Here is a 19,925-nt window from a genome sequence, read left to right on the forward strand (position 1 = left end):
AAAGAATTTTTGTACATATATAAAAATAAGGTCAAGATCAAGATCATTAGAAGTTAACCTACAAAACAGCAAGTTTATCATTATTTTCATTTTGTACAGTATACATAGGAATCAAAGTTGTGCTAAATGAAAAAATTTGAATTGCAAGAAGATATTTTGTAATATTATTTTTAATTCAGTCTTAATAATTTGCGTCAGAATATTCTTAACACAGGTTCAAAATTTGGAGATGATTTTGTATATGGAATCAGTACATTACAACGGTATGTAAAATCAGTACATAGAAGTAAAATTGACAAGCTTCTGACCGTTTTTATTTGATTCAATTCTGTTAATTGAGCCAGTGAATCGAAGATACAAGTCTCTAATCCCAGTAATGAATGCTCGTGGAAACCGAGGCGACGATGTATGAATTCCGATGGTCGAATCTGTACAAAACAGTTTGAACTTCTATATCGACCGACCTGTACAAGTGAAACCATTTTATCTTTCCCGTTACAACGTTACCATCTTCTCCCCCGTGTATTTTCGTATTAAAATGCAGATCGACGTTGCCTACGTCCGGCCAACCACATTTCTCCGTTCGAAATTTTCTCGAAAATGGTTTGGTAACTCGCGCGAACGCTAGGGTCCGTTCACTTTCAAATTTTCCCATTACAATGCAGATCAATTGCGTTCCTCGCTACCAGTTTTCAGTCATTTCGAAAACTCGATTTTTACAGGATTCATGTTTCCCCAATAAAAATGGTTCGATAATGCATAAATTGCATATTTTCTATTTCACACCAATGGATTTTTCAAAATATTCCTGAAGTATTGAGATACGATATTGAAGATACTAATGACTCATTCCGTGAGACGGTCTTTTTGTTCGAGTACAGAAGACACTCGATATTTCCCCGTTTCGGGGGCTGTGGAGTCGGAGCTTCTCAGGAAATTTGCGAATTTGAAGATTTGGAGTTTGAATATTTAAAAATGTTGAATTTTGTGGGTTTAGGAGTCAATTTGAGGGACAATTTGAAGATGTAATAGTTTCAGAAATTTACAATTTGAAGATTTGAAGAGTTAGGAATTTTTTAATTTCGGTATTTGTAGATTCGACAAATGTAACTCAGGAATTCAACTGAATAAAAATATAATTTCACAAAAATATCTAACATCCAAATCGTCAAATGTGTCTTACAAACTATATATAAATCCATACGCATTCGACAGCAGATATAAATAATTCCATTGCGTGAGTCCTCTACATCGAATACCGTCAAACTCTTTCGAATTTGGCTCAGATTTATGTGTAGATACATCAAACCCGATAGCATCTCTATTTGGCTCTAAAATCGCAATCTGGGACGCAACAAATAACCCACGTCATTTCTGTCGTTCATTTCGATCTGGTAATAAGATTCACGGCGTGTAACTGGGAATTCAGAAGCGTCCAGAACGTATTGTCAATGGACGAGATATGAGTGCAAGAAACGAGAGAGCTGGAAGCACAGCAACGACATTACAGATGCAACGGGTGTCTTTAGGTTGCAATAGTGCTGGTGCGCTAGTGCACACACCTTCGGTCATGCTCATTTCCATAACAGGATAGGTACATATTACCTGGCGTACCTACGTCACAGTGTTACTCCCTTCTGCGTCCGCCTTTGCTAAGATTTCTGTTGCCATTTCTTCTCTTTGTATACCCTTTTTTACTCCTTCCCCGTAACGTTTCTTGTTCCCGTCTCTCGTTTTTCTTACCATTTAGCGTTTCAGCTTTACCATTATTTCTCGGTCCCCCGGATTCTTTGTTTCTTTCCGTTGCTTTGTACGCTCGTTTTTTCAGCTCTTGTAACCAGTCCACGATTCAAGCTGCAACGAGAATCGCGAGATGGAAGTTCGATGATTGGAGAAAACTCTGAGGTTGTTTTGCAATGTTTTTTTCTCCCTATCTTTTTTACCATTTTCATCGAGCTTTGCGTGTTCTCAAGATTGCTCGTCGCAATTTGCTACATAATACAGTCATCGTAACGAGATTTTTCGCGAGATTTAAAGGGAGGACGAAACAGAGAAGATTTTCTCGTTCCAAGGACTCTTGTCAAGCTGTTTTAAACTCCTGAAAAGTGTTCGCAATTAGTCAAGCTTGTTTTCTTTCCTACTTTTTCTTATCATTTACCAACTGCCACTGTACTGTTCACCTAACTTCTTCGTCCCGCTTTTTGGGTCGCGTACAATTCTTACTATCCTTGATCGGTGACACACATTTGCCAAGCGCGATAAAATTACGGTCATTAATTTTAGGTTATTGTTAAGTGAAGGGTAAGGTTTTCGTATTAAATTAGATGGATGTTCCAGTTGAGGGAGGGATTTTAGGGTATGTGGAAGTATGAGGAGCGAAATGGTAAAGATATGACGCGTGAAAATAGGACGCGTGGGGATACAACGCATGGAAATACGGTGCGTGGAGGTACGACGCGTGGAAATACGGTGCGTAGGTTATCAACGCGTAGAAGTACGGCGCGTGGAGATACGATACGTGGAAATACGATGCATAGGTTATCAACGCATAGAAATTCGGCGCGTGGAGATACAAAGCGTGGAAATACGGCGTGTTGGAATACGACGCGTGGGAATACGGTACGTGGAGATACGACGCGTGGAAATATGGCGCAGAGGGATACGACGCGTGGAAATGCGGTGCGTAGATTATCAACGCATTGAAATTCGGCGCGTGGAGATACAAAGCGTGGAAATACGGCGTGTTGGAATACGACGCGTGGGAATACGGTGCGTAGGTTATCAACGCGTAGAAATACGGCGCGTGGAGATACGACGCGTGGAAATACGATGCATAGGTTATCAACGCATAGAAATTCGGCGCGTGGAGATACGACGCGTGGAAATATGGCGCATAGGGATACGATGCGTGGAAATACGGTGCGTAGATTATCAACGCATTGAAATTCGACGCGTGGAGATACAAAGCGTGGAAATACGGCGTGTTGGAATACGACGCGTAGGAATACGGTGCGTGGAGATACGACGCGTGGAAATATGGCGCATAGGGATACGACGTGTGGAAATACGACGCGTGGAGGTACAACGTGTGAAAACACGGTGCGTAGGTAATCAACGCATTGAAATTCGGCGCGTGGAGATACAACGCGTGGAAATATGGCGCATAGGAATACGACGCGTGGAGATACGACACGTAGAAATACGGCGCGTGGAGATACGACGCGTGGAAATACGGTGCGTGGAAATACGACGCATTGCATTTTCAAACTACTATAATCGCAATACAAATAACTCATCATCCGTCACATTTTCCATTCCTCCGCTTCTCTGTAAAATTTGAGAGATTACAAAGCAGGAATGTCGGAAAGAGTCTCGGTTTTATTTGTCAATTTAATAACTGTTCCCGACAGTCCGCATTACTGTTCCCCGCGCGAAAAATATACAGTGAAATTTGACAGGTCTTTCAATCAACCAAACAAAACGCAAACGAAAGCATAAATTGTCGTACAATGACTACCATGAATTCGATGGACGGTGTTTCAGATACGTCGAAATCTATCGCATTCAATATTTTTGTTTCATTTTAGCCGGATCCCTGATCAGTACGCTCGCTTTGAGAACGTCAAACCCGCGCTGACTCGGCTTCACGAAAGAGTACAAAAGTTTAATAAATCCATTCAGCATGGTTTAATGCAGGACCCTATACGGATCGGTCGCTTATTGGCGACACAACATATTCAGCAATTTGTCCGTTCGATGAGATATCCGTTCCAGCAATTTATCCGTTTGGCAAAATGACAATTCGACAGTTTGCCCGTCCATAACGCGTCGGTTCGTCGATTGGACACCGTCCCATTCGCGCGTTCCGATCCTTCCATTCAATATATCTCCTTTTTTTCATCTATCCCGTAATAAATTCGTTTACCTTCTACCACTTTTTTTCACGGTTCTCGTTTGATTAACTACGAACCGGTCACGTAATTCCCGTGAAAATTCTGAGACTAGCGAGCAATTCGCACATTTTTTTTTTACCCGGAAAAAGTACTCGCAGCTTGATGGATGCTGTCAATTTTTCAGAAATATACGTGGTATCGCTGTACGTTGCGTGACTGTGCATTCCATGGTTTCGTGTTGCATTATCACGCGTTGCATAATTATGCTATATGGCCACCCGCTTACCATATGTTGTATGATTACGTTATTGTCACAAGTGTCTCATGAATTCTATTGACACATGGTGTGTAGGATTGCAATCTCGTAGCACATGCGTGAAATTTTCACGCGCTCTATTTCTTCGTATGGTAACTAAGGCACTGTACTTTCACGCATTGCTAGTTTCGTATAATGCATTTTCACGCATTGGTACTTATTTGCCCAATTTCTCAATTTTCACATTACCAAATGAATAATTTGAATATTTTTTCTCAGCGTCCATATTGTTTCCCGTAAGCTGTTTAATGAGAATTCGATTTACCAATCACTGATTATTTAATTCGCTGGGACATTAATTCTCGCTATCGGCAGTTTTTAATTACTCGTGCAGTGGAATAATCGTTGCTAATCTTTTCTTTTTTAATTCAACAGAATCATTAATGGAACAATATTTTCGATTGCAGGAATTATGCAGGGTAATGCATGTGCTTCAATCCCCATCGAATGGATTACAATTTCAACGTCAGAGGAATTTCAAATGGATACCGACAAACGCAGCGTTGAATAAAATTTAAAATGACCGGATAACTCTCCGTTGAAAGCGAGGGAAATGTAATTGCTTCGAATACGTTTTAATTTATAAATGAAAGCACAGTTGCAAATCAGTGGCACGAAAATAAAGAGAAACAAGGAAATCCGTGAGAAAAGAGAATGCTATTACAATTTAGTGTATTGTTTAACTGCCAACCAACTGTGCCTTTAATTAAAAAAATATTCATACTAATAAGGGAATACTGAGATAAAGGTTTATGAGAAAGGCAAATAATATTAGCATTTAATCTTTTTGAAGTTTATAAAATCGGGAATTCGGAAATTTTAATAATACATGAGCAAGAAATGACGAAATGTAGAATTGAACATCAAAAAATCAAGAAATTAAAAAATTAAGAAATCAAGAAATTACAAAATTAACAAATTGAGAAATTGAGAAATTGAGAAATTGAGAAATTGAGAAATTGAGAAATTGAAAAATTAAGACATCAAAAAATTGCAAAATTAAGAAGAAAAATCAAGAAATTGAAAAATTAAAAAATTAAGAAATAGAAAAATGAAAAAATCAAGAAATTGCAAAATTAAGAAATCAAAAAATCAAGAAACTAAAAAATTAACAAATAAATTAAAAAAGTTAAGAATGTGAAAACATGTGACCTTAAAATTCAAAAATATAAAAAATTAAAGAATTAAAAACATGAAAAATGTGTGCATCAAAATACTCCAAATAATCTAGAAATACTTAAATTGCAAATTTTCAAGATTTTCTGTGTGTCCAAAAAAAAGTACAAAGAAAATCGCAACTTATAAATTGCACACTACAGCTCGCTCACTACGATGTAGACGTTAAGGGAAACTATATTCACAGTTCGAAATACGATCCTTTCTGTTGCTGAAGGTATCGTGAAATTGCGCAGAACGACTAGTTTAAAATACACGACCGTATCTTGTGCTCGAGTAGACATCTCATTTCGTTAACGCGATTACGCGTGCTCGTGCGGGGGAGGGGATCACCAACTGATTTTAATTGGGATTACGTTTCAATTAAAACTCCGTTCCCATTAATCAGCGGCGTTGAGTTTTCGAGAATAATTGATACGGACAACACGTTATCCGATTTTCGAGACAGGATAAAATATGCATGTTTACCAATCAAAAGGTGTCCAGGGTTATACACCTGCCCTCACCTCTCTAAATAAATGGCCGTCTGCTTCCTTTGTTGCCTTATGGACATACAGGGTGTTTCAGAACATATGTTACATTTCATTAGGTAGTCTACATCCCTACATAGATTTTACTCAGTAAAAATTTATTTTTAAACATACATTGAGTAAGACGAATTAAATATTGAAATTATATATGTTAATTATTAAATACATATTAAGTATTATACGAAAAAAGTCTTCAATATTTTTCCCCCGCAGGATTAGTGTAAGATGAAACCTAACCTAATCTAACCCGACCGATAAAGTGAATAATAAACTTCTACCTAATGTATTTCAAAATAGACACCACCATTAAAGACCTCAGATAATACAGGTCTCATATAATACGGTACAGATAATATTAGTACCTCAATAAAAGATAAGTGACTTCTTTTCAAAGGAGTAAAGTTCGCGTTTCATTTATAATTTCATATCTAATGACCTCACGATACGTGTCACGTATAACTATGAATACAAAGAAATTCAGTAAAATGTATTTTTGAAGCACCAGGTTAAGAATATATTGGTTTCTGAAGTGAAAATGGAGACGAGCTAAATATAAAATGTATCTTACACGCAAAGAAATATGGAACGACGGAATAATTTTTGTTACAATACAATATGCAGGACTGTTTGATAAAAACATAACCGGTGAAACAAGTCTGAAAAAAACAGTTCAATTTTGCTCTCTCTCTCAATATATTTATTCCGTTTATTTATTTATAACGACTTATATCTCTATGCTCTTCAAATATACAGTCTTATATCTGGCATGACTCGTATCCACGGATATTTACAACAATTCTCACAAACGTCACGTAACAACTTCATACACACCTTTTGTAAATATAACGTTTCTTTATAAATGATTTCTCTTGTAGGATCCGTGTACTCTCGTCATATCGACGTTCGCAACAATCGTCACACGAAGGCGGGCATACGTTGAATACATTCTTCCTTCCTTCCAACTAAATCAACCTTCCCTCTTTCAGAGTTTGAGTCAAAACAGTATGTTTCTGTATTGCGGTTTTGTGGTAAATTCAGGAATGTTATCTTACGAGAAACGAGTAGGGTCTTGTTGAGAAGAGAATGAATTTAAATCGGTTTTATTAACGTTTGACTGACGGAGGCTCGCTGATACAATATGCAATTTACAGTTTAGAGATCTCAGATTATTATTTTCAGATTCTATAGGATTCATATAGGACTTAATATTCGATTTTATAAATTTTTAACTTTTCAACTTTTGATTTTCTAAATTATCAAATTCTAAATTGTACTATTTGTACTTCTCTAAATTTTCAAATAGTAAAATCTCTAAATTCTCAAATTCCTTATTCAACTCTATAAATTTCTAAATTTCTCAATTTTTAAGTTGACAAATTCCCAAATTCTCTCTAATACTAAATTTTCAAATTCCCAAGTTACCAAAACTTTAAGTTCTGAAATCCTTATGTTCGTCGATTCCCAAATTCTCAAATTCCTAATTCACCAAATCACTAAGTTTCCAAATTCCCAAATTGTGAAGCTTCCAAATTGTCAAATTCCTAAATTATCAAGCTTCCAAATTGTCAAATTGCAAAATTCCCAAATTCCCAAATTATTAAATTCCCAAATCATCAAGCTTCCAAATTGTCAAATTCCCAAATTACCAAATTACTAAATTATCAAGCTTCCAAATTGTCAAATTGCAAAATTCCCAAATTCCCAAATTATTAAATTCCCAAATCATCAAGCTCCCAAATTATTAAATTCCCAAATCATCAAGCTCCCAAATGATCAAATTCCCAAATTGTCAAGCTCCCAAATTATCAAATTCCCAAATTGGCAAGCTCCCAAATTATCAAATTCCCAAATTCCCAAATTACCAAATTCCCAAATTCCCAAATTACCAAATTTGCCAAATTTCAAATATTCTAATTCGCAACAGGCCATCGTCATTCAAAAGTTAACCAAACCGCTCCGAAATCACACACGAAAATGAAAAACGTTTAATCGATGTCGACTCATCCTTCGAAAACGATCATTCGCGAGACACGACGAACGATTAATTACTACTGCTTATCGACTACCTACGACTAGATAGTTTCATCTTTTAACGCGCCAATGCCTTGTTAAAGCACCTTTTTACGAATACTTTCTATTCCTCACAGGCTTTCGAACCTCTACCGATTCGGTTCACTGAAGTTGTCCGCTAGTCAATTAATTCTTCTTCGACTTCGTCTTCGTTCGCCAACTAAATGTTCCGCTAAATCTGTCTTCGATCAACCAAATTTTCAATGACATTTTCAACACCATCTTTGTCAATATTATTGGCCAGCTTTTCATTTAATCGATAATAAAATCTTGAATACAATGCTTTAAATACTTGAATACAATTGAATAAATGGACGATATTAACACTTTAATGGTCTGCGCAGTCAAACGTCGGGGACAATATTTTTTAGAATTAATTTGAAAAAACTTTAGTTAAATTTGCGAAATAATTCAACATGTGCGAATAGACTCATAAAACAAATGAAAACAATTACGACAAATTTAATATAATCAATTATGGCTACAAAATTGAAAGAATTAATATCACTGAAACGTCGTAAATGTCACTGAAAATTTCATCGATCGACATAATCTGTCTTGCTAATACGATTTTGTTAATCAAGCGTAAAATTGCAGTTGAAGCGTTGCATATCGTGATCCAAATGTTAAATATATTAATTTGATAATTTTCTCGCGAATAAACGAAGACGAGCAAAAAATGTCCTCTGGAAGCGTGGTTCTTGAAAAATAATTCGACAGAGAAAATGGCGACTGTATACGACCGCACGAATTGCCTTATCTATGTTTGCGCGGATTTCTACTTGGATTCTTGTATCGACGATTTAGTCGAATTTTCGCGAGATGATCGTTGGAGGCACATTAACGCAGCTACATCGAAATTTTCTTTTTTATCGATCCTCGCTTTCTACGAAATCAACGGACTAGTTTATACCTCGAGCTTAAAATGGTGCGTATAAAAATCTACACGCATCGAGTTGCGAATTGACGGGTCTACCTGCCAACGGTGATTAAATTGGACGTAATGATTGACAGATCAACATCTATACCGCTATGCAAGCCGATAAAAATAAATCACGGGTTATCTCTGTACGCTTTTACGTTTCTTTGTTGTTTGTCCGAGGGATGGTTCAAAAGTGTCACTCATGTTCTAAAACTAAAAGTTTTCATTAAAAACTCAATTTATAACTCTATCGTAATGCATGTAAATTTGCAGAAATTTTTCAATTTCAAACCGTAAAAGAAAAGAGTATTTCTTTCATAACATTTTAAGACAGTATTTTGAGTAAATTGTCGGTATGAAAAGCAGTCTGAACTTTTGACCTAATTCGTTATTTCAATAAAGAAGTTCCTGGTCTTCTGCCGTTTAGTTCAATTTTGCATTCGTTATGAACGCTGAATATTAATAATATTCCGCAATTAATATTTCTGAAATTAACAATTTCAAATTGACAAAGTAATATTTGGTATCAAAAATTCTACCAGCTTGTATCGTAGAGAACATGCAAATCCTCTTAATTAGAATACTGCAAAGCAATGAACGTGTCATTTCTTTAAAATGGTGAATGACTCTTAACACATTGACCATGGTCACCGACAATTGGCACTTCAGATTCGTTCAAATTGAAGAACAAAATCGAAAGAAACTTTTAAAAGCTACATTGAATCGATTATACAGAAATGAAAAACTATCTGTATTTTGAATAACCTGCACCATAACCTATACACAGTCAACGTGTTAAAGATCAATTCTGAATCGAATCGGTGATGAAAAATGAGAACTACAGAAGAATGATACACGGTCGAGCATAGTACGTTATCCTAGACAAAATGGCGACGTAAAAGGTTCCAATATTTTCGCTGCAGAGTAATTGCAAGGTCTATAAACCTTCGATCGAGTAAAATAATAAATGATAATATTAACATTAATAACAGTATTAATATCGTAACTTCAACAAAATCGTAACAAATACCGCACGCAGTGAGAATGTTAATAATCGAGAGTTACTACGCAGTTAGGTAGTTAATACTTAGTTAATTAGCTTGCTTTTACTCTAGAGTTAATTAGCTCGCACGGGGCATTTTCGTATTCGACAAACAATACGACTTTCCCGGGTAAACGTTTACACGCGAATGTTCAGTTACCCTCACAAACATCGCCATTTTCCCTATACACAAAAACTCACTACACTCGTCAGTGTAATCAGGAATAAGCATAGCGTGGCTAAGCTCGAACGTTCATTGGCGGCGACAATACGAGGATTATCTCATATTAGAAACATCTAAAAATACTACTTTTATTTTATATAAAAAGATCGACTCGAGCAACTTCGAAGCTCCAATCCTCACCATTTTTCTCTGTTCTCCTTTTTAATAATATACAATTAACAACTATGTAGTTATATACAGTTTGTTTCAACATCACTTGCCCCTTTCGTGTGTACAGCTTGCTTGTGACACTTTGTTGTTGCACCTGTGCACGAGAAAGTTTGCGCAAAAATACGGACAAATTAAGCTCTATCTGTTAGCTGCTGTAACAGGTTCGATAATTTTATACAATTTCTGTGGCGCTATGTCGGTGACGGGCACATCAAGCGGGCGCCCGAGAGGGCAACGGTGTGCATGGCTGCGATGGAAATAGATATTTAAAAATTTGAAGGTTTGGAAATTTAGAAATTTAGACGTTTAAAAATTTAGACATTTGAGAGATGCAGAAATTTAGAAAGTTAGGCAGACATTTGAGGGATGTGGAAATTGGGAAATTTGAAAATTCAGAACTTCTGGAAATTCAGAAATTCGGGGTTATAGAAATTGAGGGATATAAAAATTGATCGATTCGAGGATATAGAAATTGAGGGATGTAAAAATTTATTTGAAGGTTCAAAAATTCAAGGATATAGAAATTGGGGTTGTAAAAATATAAAAATTTTCAAATTTTTAAATTGGTGAATCTACCGACCATCTGGGTGCCACTTGCACATCGAAGCTCTCTCGCGGGCACAGTTGCCTATCACTATTCTATATAATGTATCTGTGTTCGAAGGAAATTTCGCGTTAGCACGGTTCCCGCGATCGATCCCGCGATTTACGATCGCACGCGAGATCGCTTCGCGCAAATGGGAACCGAGTTTGAGGGAATGGAAGGCATTTCGTTTCAACGTTTCTTTTTCACGAAGCTTCGTGCGATTTCCGAGCTACTTACAGCAATTTACCGAACGATCGAGCCGCGATAACCAGATTTCCTGCGTGATTGGAGGGAGATTGAAGGCATCGCGTTAGAAATCGTTTAGTCGAGGATTTCCACGCTGTTCCGCAAGCTTTTTCTCTCGTCTCACGACGGGGCGCGTTCTCGTCGAGCAGAATTCATAAAAAAAAGGAAAGGAAAACGTTCTGGTAATTAGTCAACGTTCGTAGACTATAAAGACTCGGAGAAAAACGGACTTTAAGTCGCTAACGATTAGGAGAGAGGAAGATAAATCGTGAAAATTGCGTTCGTCGCGATATAACGTTTCCTTAAATCTAGAAGAACGATACACGTTCTTTAAAATTTCTTTTCCTCGGATACTCGCGTCCGACGAAAGTAGACTTCGAGGTTTTCATCATCGGCACTTATGCTCTAACTTATAACACCACACGACCGGTAACATTAACTTCGACGATTGGCAACATCAGACTCCACGAACGAGAAACAACGATTTAGGCCCACTTTTCATTACATGGTCACTCTGACGACCACACTTCGCACAATTGTACAGAAAATCCATTCATTTTCATCGACGCAATCGTCGATACGACACGGAAACCAAAGAAACAAAACGTTACCTTCTTGCACTATGATCTCTTCAACTGTCCCAAATCTGTGCCCTTCGGTGAATAAAGACCCAATTTCAACGTGAGTTCCTTCGGCTTCCTGGTGGTGTTTCTGACAGGGAAAGGATTGAACTGGGACTTCGGGCTGATCACAGACTCGTAATTGTCCTCCACCTTTTTACTCGAGTGCCCTATGTTACCCAGACTCAGAGAAGATTTTTTATAATTGCTCGATCCAGTCCTGTCGGGCATGTCCGCGTATTTCCCGACGTTTATTTTACCCGGAAACTCCGGATGAGAAACGGGACGTTTCGATTCATCGAAACCGGGCGAGAGTTTCGAGGCATAGTGATTGATGGCGCTAGGAAAGAGTTCCCGGTGTCTGTTCGCCAAATACGACCCCATGTACGTTTCGGCCTCTATGGGGGACAACGTGCTCGCGTGTTTGTCGTATTCCGCGCTCTTCCCGTGGGAATACTCCTTGGGAGACAGTTGATCGTACTTGCGACGGAGGATCTCCGAAGAATCCAAGAAAGATGTGCCGCCGCTCTCCAAACACCTGTCCTCCTTGGCGATATACTTGGTGGGAGTCAACGGTTCGCCGTTGCCGTTGCTGAAGTATGGAGACGACTTATTCGAGCCGATGATGGGTCTACTGTCGGTTTGAAGGGACATATAATCCGTGCTGACGTCTCGGACCGGTTGCTCGTCGTATCTCACTCGGAACTCCAACGACTCCTTCGTCATCATAGGACTCTTTAAATGCAGGTCGTATGTGTTGATCGAGATTTCTGGTTTGTGGTTGATGTACTCGTACGCGGGGTCCATCACGGTTTTCTCAAAAGTCGTTGCCACGAACGGATTGCTGGGTGTGTGTTTAGGTGACAGTTTGGGTTTGAAGTCAAAGCTTTTGTAGGGATCGTAAGAAGTCTTCAAGGGTGACGTGTCGTACTGAACCGGCTTGGCGGTGTACCTTAACGGTGACACGTCTTTGAACGGTGACGTGTCAGGGACGTATGGAATGGAGGAGAATTCTTTCTGAGGGAGCTCCAGGATCGGGTCGGGTAACACTTGAGCAGAAGAGATTTTGTCGAGTTTCTCTAGCTCCCTGTAGATGTCTATGTCGCTCTTCGGTGACGAATCGTCTACTCGGTATTTGGAAACCGCCGTGTACGGCAATACGTTCTCCGTATACGTGGGAAATTTGTCAACGGGGATGGATGGTTCTTGCGCGGATCCCATGTCGCTTCTGGTTTCGATGGAATCGTTGGATGATTTGTAGGAGAACACGTTCGTGGAGATGCTGGATAGTTCAAGTCCCTCGATTTCGCTGACGTTCTGGCTGGACGGTCCCTTGTCTAGGGTCACCATACTGACTGGAGAATGCTGTTCGTAATTCGCCAACAGTTTCGACAGTTCCTCGTTTATCTTGCGATCTATCAGAGCTTCTCTAGTGTCCAAGTAATCGTGAGATATCACCTCGTCCACGTCGAAATGATCTATTTGTTCAGTTTCATCGATCAGCGAAAGTTTTGACAGCTCTTCGTTAATTTTCGCGTCGAACTCCGACACACTGGTCGCCGTCATATTGTCGAAATCCTTGAAATTGATCCTCGCTAACTCCTCGTTTATCTCGTGCTCATTCAATCCCATTTTCTCCAGTATCGGACTAAAGATCTTCGAGATTTCCTCATTGATGGGGCTAATAGTGATCTCTTTGGATATCTCTTCGAGGTCCGGCAAACGTTTCTTCGCCTGACAAGCGAGAATCTTTTGAAGTATCGCGGAATTCTCCTGAATGATCTTCAAAGCTCGATCACTGTTCCTACGTCCGTTGTCGCTCTTCTTTCGAGGTTTCACCTTCGTCCACACGCCTAACTTCGATTCTCTACCGTCATCGGCATCGCCGTTATCTTTGCTACACGCCACGGTTTTCAATATGCTGTCACTGTTCTCGTCGATATTGATTTTCGGGTGAATAACGTACGATTTCCTGCCTTCACCGGTTACGTTTATATCCGGTATCTCCAGACGTCTTTTGGAGAAGTTGCTCGCCGAGTTACTGAAGGTATCCTGCCTCCTAGCCTCCAGGCTCTTCAGATCCTCCCAAATGTAACTGCTCTTCTTCGTCAGCATTCCGCTGTCCGAGGATCCTTCGTTGGCCTTGGCTTCCAGATGTTTGATATCTTCCAAGATGTCGCTGGATCTCTTCTTTACCATCGACGTACTGAACTCATCCGTGGACGCAGACGATTTCATGTCCGCATACCTCCTGCTGTCCAGACTACTGGAACTTCTCTCCAGCAACTTCGACCGGTCCCTGTATCGGTAGTTCATATAATGCTTGTCTAGTTTCTCCTTAGGCAAGGATGGTACCACGTCCTTCTCTGACAGAGGATCATCTCCTCCGTCATCTAGAAAGTCCTTATCCTTGCGAAAATAGTCGCTGCTGCCCGATTGATAGAAGTTGACATCATCAGCACCGTCTTTGACCAAGTTCGTTGTAGAGTCCTTCTTCGCGTTAAACTCTGACCTCACGAAGCTCTCGCTCTTCCTAGGCACGCTATCGATGATATCAGAAGATTTGACATCAGACGACTTCAACGAATCGTACTTGCTCTGATAACCCAGGTACTTGTTCGACTCCTTCGAGCTGGTCGATTTCTGTTCAGGCGAGGTTTCCGTGCTGTCTAAGCTGGACCTTCGTCTGGATCCGCTGTACGGTGACGTCGGAGTCTTCTGGTTCGGATTCGATATCGGATAGAACGGCGAAGTGGCACTGCTGAGATCCATCGACGAGCCCGAAACGTCGTCTTGGCCCCGTCTAGTGAAATTCGAGGTATATTTTATGGAGTTGGCACTTATTGGCGATTGAAGGTCCGAACTGAACGACCTCTCGGAAGACTTTATTTTACCAGGGCTGCACGAATCGCTGGAACTGCTTACCACCAACTTCGGACTGCTCTCCGACTTGTTCTTCAACGAATCGGTGCTGATGGGGGTCGTCGAACCGGACACCTCGTAGCCCTTCTTCGTGTCCGTCTTCGTAACATCCGAGTCTATCGAACGAACCAACGTCTTCGAGTCGGAACTGACAGACGAACACAATGACTTGTCCATCGAGAAGTCTCGAGAGTCTGACCTGACCGGAGACCTCGGGCTGACCGTTAAGCTGGAAGGTCTCGAGTCTGGTCCCATAGTTTCGCCCGAGCTGAACGACTTGTTACTGTCCGGTGTCTTAGGACTCTTCAGCAAGTCCGAGTAAACTTTTGTTTGAGTCTGGAGTCTATCGGTGAACGACTTGTCCATCGTTGTTACTGCATTCGTTGAGGGTTCAGAAGTCAATCCGCTGATACCGGTTGCATGTATGGTCGGTGTCAGCTTGCTTAATTTCTGATCGACCGTCACTGGTGAAATGGGCAGGTGACCCACGTACGTTTTGCAGTACAGCGTTCTCTCGATTTTCGTTGAGTCACTAATCAAACTACCCGTCTTCGAACCATCGTACGACTTTATTTCTAGAGGAACTCTGGTAGAAAAATCGAAAGACGTCTTGAAACGATTCTCGTTATCCGTCTGCGAATCATCGGTTGTTTTGTCAACTACTTCATCATATTTCGTGTCTAACGATGTCACGTAACTGGAGAACGCGGCGGTGTCCTGTCGAGGGAACGTAGGTGATTTGTCTTCTTGATCCTTCTTGATCGTGACGATTTCGTCTCGAGGTAGATCGAGTTCCTTCGTGGTCTCTTTAGGTCGATGCCTCTCGTGGACCAATACTTCGTCGTCTTTCGTGCTAATCGTGCTACTACCGACGTTCAAGTAATCGTATTCGTCCAAAACCAACGATTTTCTAACAACGCTATCCGAATTGTATTCCACCGATAAATTAGGTATCGGCTTCTCCGTTTCCAATACTGCTATCGATGAATCGTCCGGCGACGCTTTGCTCTGCGCGCTGAACTTTTGAGGAACCATTGAATTATTGTCATCCTCCGCCGACAATCGTCTGATCTGATCGGTAATCTTCGCGATCGACATGGTACTTTCTTCCGAAGCCTCCAAGTCCTTTGAACTCTCCACATCATTCGAGCCATTTTTTTCTTCGGGTAATCGGTCGACCTTTTCGTGAACCGGTGAACCATCCGCTCGACTGCTTTTATCCTCGTCAGCTGCTATAACGTACGACTCGGAAGCTGACGTAAGATCCTCACTGTCGACGTCGCTCAGCCGATCTGGCTCGTCGCATAATTCGGTGGATGTGCTGTCACTGTCGCTGTCAGCGTTGTTTCGTTTTGGAGATGTCAGCTCTTCCGAGGCTTGGTATGATGCTGTGTGGCCCTCTGCTACATCTACAAGTTGAATGCATATAAATATTTTGACAAGTATTGCAATTCATATAAATCCTTCCATATGTAGATAATATTCTTCCATATGCAGACTTTATATAGATAAAATTATTTGAAATTTTATGCAATGTTTCCAACATGAGATAAGTAAGATTGAGATGGTATCGTTCTTTCTTGCTGTGGGTAAAACAGTTTCATACTAACTGCCGATAAGGTCGGTCAAAAGGTTTTTCATTGTAAAATCCTACATTATCGACTGACGATACTTTATCCTCGATCGATGAAACACATACGAAATAGTAAAATATTAATTTTCAAGTATAATTCTAAAAAATAATTGCAGATAATTGTACAAGTGAATTGTCTGAAAGTAAATACGAAAGAAAACCATGTATGTGATCAACAAACTTTCGCTTCTATTACTTATATTTTATGTTTGATCAAATGTTAATTGAACAATACCGATGCTGACAATACTCGGTATTTCAATAAAGAAATATCTTTATAAAGAAAAGTTGAGATTGTACTCCGCGAAGATTTGAACAACGCAACCTATACCTGAGGAGTTGGAAGATTTCTGTTTCAGTTTCTTGGTGTCTTTCCAATGAAGAGTGACGCCTTGTCTGTCCCTTCGATTCTGATTTAGAGTCGTAGGTCTCGTCTTGGTCGATGCAGTACCAGAAGGTAGACTCAAGGGTCGATTCTTCCCACTCACAAGCGCACTTTTGCCCACTAAAAGATGATTCATGGCCTGAGAAGTAGGAGGTGGTACCATGGTCTGCCTTGCACATGCAGCTGCGTCAAGAAAAAACGTATGCATTCTTCTTCCCGTTGAATTTGCAACGAGCGTACGTCATTGCAATAACTCTTATTCTACACCTCCGGACACTTAAAGCGGGCAATAAGCTTAAATGTTTGCATAATATCATCGCGTAAATGCCTGTTATTAAAATGCAAGCATATAAGCTGACAAAAGGGTCGGTTTGGTATATTGAAATCTGAACGTGTATAAAACTAAATTAGCGATTAGAATCAGCAATTACCGGAAAGTATAATGTGCGCCTGTCGCTGGCGTTCTTGTAACTTGGCGTACTGCTGTTTCAAAGTGCTAATATCCAAAGCGAGACGTTCTCGATCGCTGCTGGGTGCCATTGCCTGCAGCGCCCCAATCGTTTGCGGTATACGATCTACTAACGGGTTTCACAACGTGAAAAAGAACAACCAATTACGTATCGATCAAATTATTACATCGTTTAAACATACACCAGGACGGTTCAAAAAAATTCGAACGTCTTGATGGAATTTTTTGTTCGTTTCGACGAGAAAATGTCTTATACGAGATTTCAACGGAATTTTGTCTTAGGTGCTTGGACCTTTAACGTTATAGAAAAAACCCTTAATGTTACAAAAATATAGAAAATAATAGGTATGAGACTAGAAAGTTTTAAATCAGCAAGATAAGTCTTAAACTTGTTCTACACACTACTGTTCATTATAGTAATTATACTACATGCAACGATTCCTAGAAAAAGTATATAATCGTTAGCCTTTCCTGCATAATCTTCATGATTTCACCGCCGTTACACATCGGTACAGATGTTGACAAATTTGTGAATTCGCTCGTCAAAAGAAGCAATAAAGTCCGCACGCATCCACGAAACTTTGTTTCCTATTTATGGCACTTGAACCGCCCTGATATACACGGTCTTGAATGTTTACCTTTCTTCAAACGCTGCGCCATGCTGAACATCGCGGCAGCCACAGCCAGCCTTTCATCTTCCTCTGTGTCGCTGTCATCGTCGTCGCTTAGTTTTCTTGCCCACGGAGTGATATTGTACCTGTGTTTCTCTCTAAGTCCCGTTACACCATGCAAAGGCCCCATACTAACAATATTCTGTACGAACAACGTGCAAACGACAGTTTAAAATGTACAACCGTCAAGGTAGTTCGCAGAGACACAAACGGCATGAATTTTCATGAAAGGCTTAAACGAACCTTTATGAGATTATTCGTGTCCGTGAACTCGAGCATCTCCCTCGTGAGAACTCCCATTATACTATAAAATTCATCGGCTGATGTCACGGCCATGATACGACTGCGAAAAGAGAATGACGTTACACAGTGATTCAGTGTAGTCGCATTAAAGCATGAATCTTTCAGTTCCACTTACTCGGACAATCCTTCCCAGATGGTCAACGCCGTTCTCAGCAGTATTTCGTCACCCTCGAGGAATATCAGGTCCCACACACGCAGCACTGCTTCTTGAGGTAAGCAATGACAGAAGAGGGTAAGGAACCATTGCATCGTGAACACATTCGTCAATGGTGGCTCGTAGCTGCTGCCTACAAAAATTTTCCTCGTTAAAATCATTATTGATCTTAGGCATTCAATTCTAGGGACAAAACTACTTTTCTGACGGCTGCAACATTAGTAAGATTCCTGCCAAAATTATACGTAAAGCAAGAAATGTCTTTCGCTTTGAATAACTGCAGCTGCCTTTTAGTACTCTGTGACAGGACGTCTCGCGACGTGTAAACTATACTTTATTCAATTGGTTATAATTAACACGTTGTTCGGGGGATTTGTATCACATGTCTAACGAGGACTGACACGCTGATTTGCCACAGTGAAAGTGGACGCGTGCAACGAGACGTGATACGCTAACATGTTATTAACCCTTCTGGTCTGACATGCACTGTACTGATGCACTGTCGTAGGATAAACGGGTAGATTGTTAATAATGGGTCTTCGAACTTTTGGTCTTTGAAATTTTTGAATCGTAAGACCTCAGAAGATCTTTGGGAATTTAGAACTTTGTAACTGTTGTAAATTTTAGTACAAATTATATTCGCTAAAAATCGGAGTGTGACCAAAGAGTCGAAGACAAATTGTTCAAACAAGCTTCAAAGCTGGTTCAGCAATTTTGCAGGAGCATCCATGACATTATTAGTAGAAAATGTTTACCAAATAGAAGATGACAATCAACCACGCTGTCATTGAGAAGAAGGTAGAACTTTGTTACGTGATAAAATATGAAGAAGTACGTATAGTTACCTGTCGCTTTGTCCTTGGCGTCGTTCTGCAGTGCCTCCAGGTGTTTCGAGAGCTTGGGCAGCCTTGCCCGCAGGAGATCTCGGAACACCGCCATGTCGACAGACAGGCCCCGCAGATTGTCCGCGAAATAACCCTCGGGCAGCACACCCTCTATCAAGTAGATCATCACCTTCACAGCGGCGGACTCTGCCCGATCCATAACTTGCAGAACGAGAGCGGCCAACACGTTCAGGCCCTGGCAATAGCCGACGGACTTGTTCCATCGTGCGAAGCCGAGCAAAACTCGACGTAGCACCGCCTGATTGTCTCTGCCAGCCGCTCCACAAAATAAACTGCAGCCTGTTCTGTGTAAGTCCTGAAACGACAACCGTTCCGTGCTCTATAGGATTCCGTTTCGCACCACCGTTGAATTACGATGTCGATAAGCCGAGAAATGCGTGGTTCGCCGAACTGCGCTTCGGAGCCGTTCGTTTCGTTCGTCGCGCGAACGAATAATTGAAAGGCTCATCGACGATGCTTAATTGGCCGGCGTTCGAGTGATTAATGATCGAAATTTAATTGGCTCTGATTATATGGCCAACGAACACAGTTAAGGACATGATACAGAATTGCCGGATGGAGTTTTCTGCAATGCCATTACGCAAGATGAACGTTGTGTACCTTTTTTCTTTTTTGTTTTTTGTGGAAATCGTGTCAAGAAATATTGTACAGGAAAGTAAAGTATGAGTTTTGTAATGTGTTTGAATTT

General features: G+C 40.3%; 1 protein-coding gene across 7 annotated transcripts in view; it reads right to left on the minus strand.

Annotated features, from left to right (window-relative positions):
• Positions 1 to 19,925, minus strand: part of LOC100879104 (uncharacterized) — a 66,804-nt gene that overhangs the window by 27,380 nt on the left and 19,499 nt on the right. For 5 of the 7 annotated variants that reach the window (XM_012280725.2, XM_076531696.1, XM_076531647.1 and 2 more), the window contains 7 exons: positions 19,178 to 19,532; positions 18,294 to 18,465; positions 18,119 to 18,218; positions 17,843 to 18,017; positions 17,167 to 17,313; positions 16,682 to 16,918; positions 9,384 to 16,126 (listed from right to left, as the gene is read on the minus strand). In XM_012280725.2, coding sequence (XP_012136115.2) covers positions 11,796 to 16,126; positions 16,682 to 16,918; positions 17,167 to 17,313; positions 17,843 to 18,017; positions 18,119 to 18,218; positions 18,294 to 18,465; positions 19,178 to 19,532 — 5,517 coding nt within the window. In that variant the 3' untranslated portion in view covers positions 9,384 to 11,795. Of the gene's footprint in view, positions 1 to 9,383; positions 16,127 to 16,681; positions 16,919 to 17,166; positions 17,314 to 17,842; positions 18,018 to 18,118; positions 18,219 to 18,293; positions 18,466 to 19,177; positions 19,533 to 19,925 lie in introns of those variants that run through there. The other 2 variants (XM_076531454.1, XM_003701234.3) reach the window with 2 other exon arrangements.

The sequence above is a fragment of the Megachile rotundata genome, chromosome 1 (assembly GCF_050947335.1).
Source record: "Megachile rotundata isolate GNS110a chromosome 1, iyMegRotu1, whole genome shotgun sequence".
Classification (NCBI taxonomy): Eukaryota; Metazoa; Arthropoda; class Insecta; order Hymenoptera; family Megachilidae; genus Megachile; species Megachile rotundata.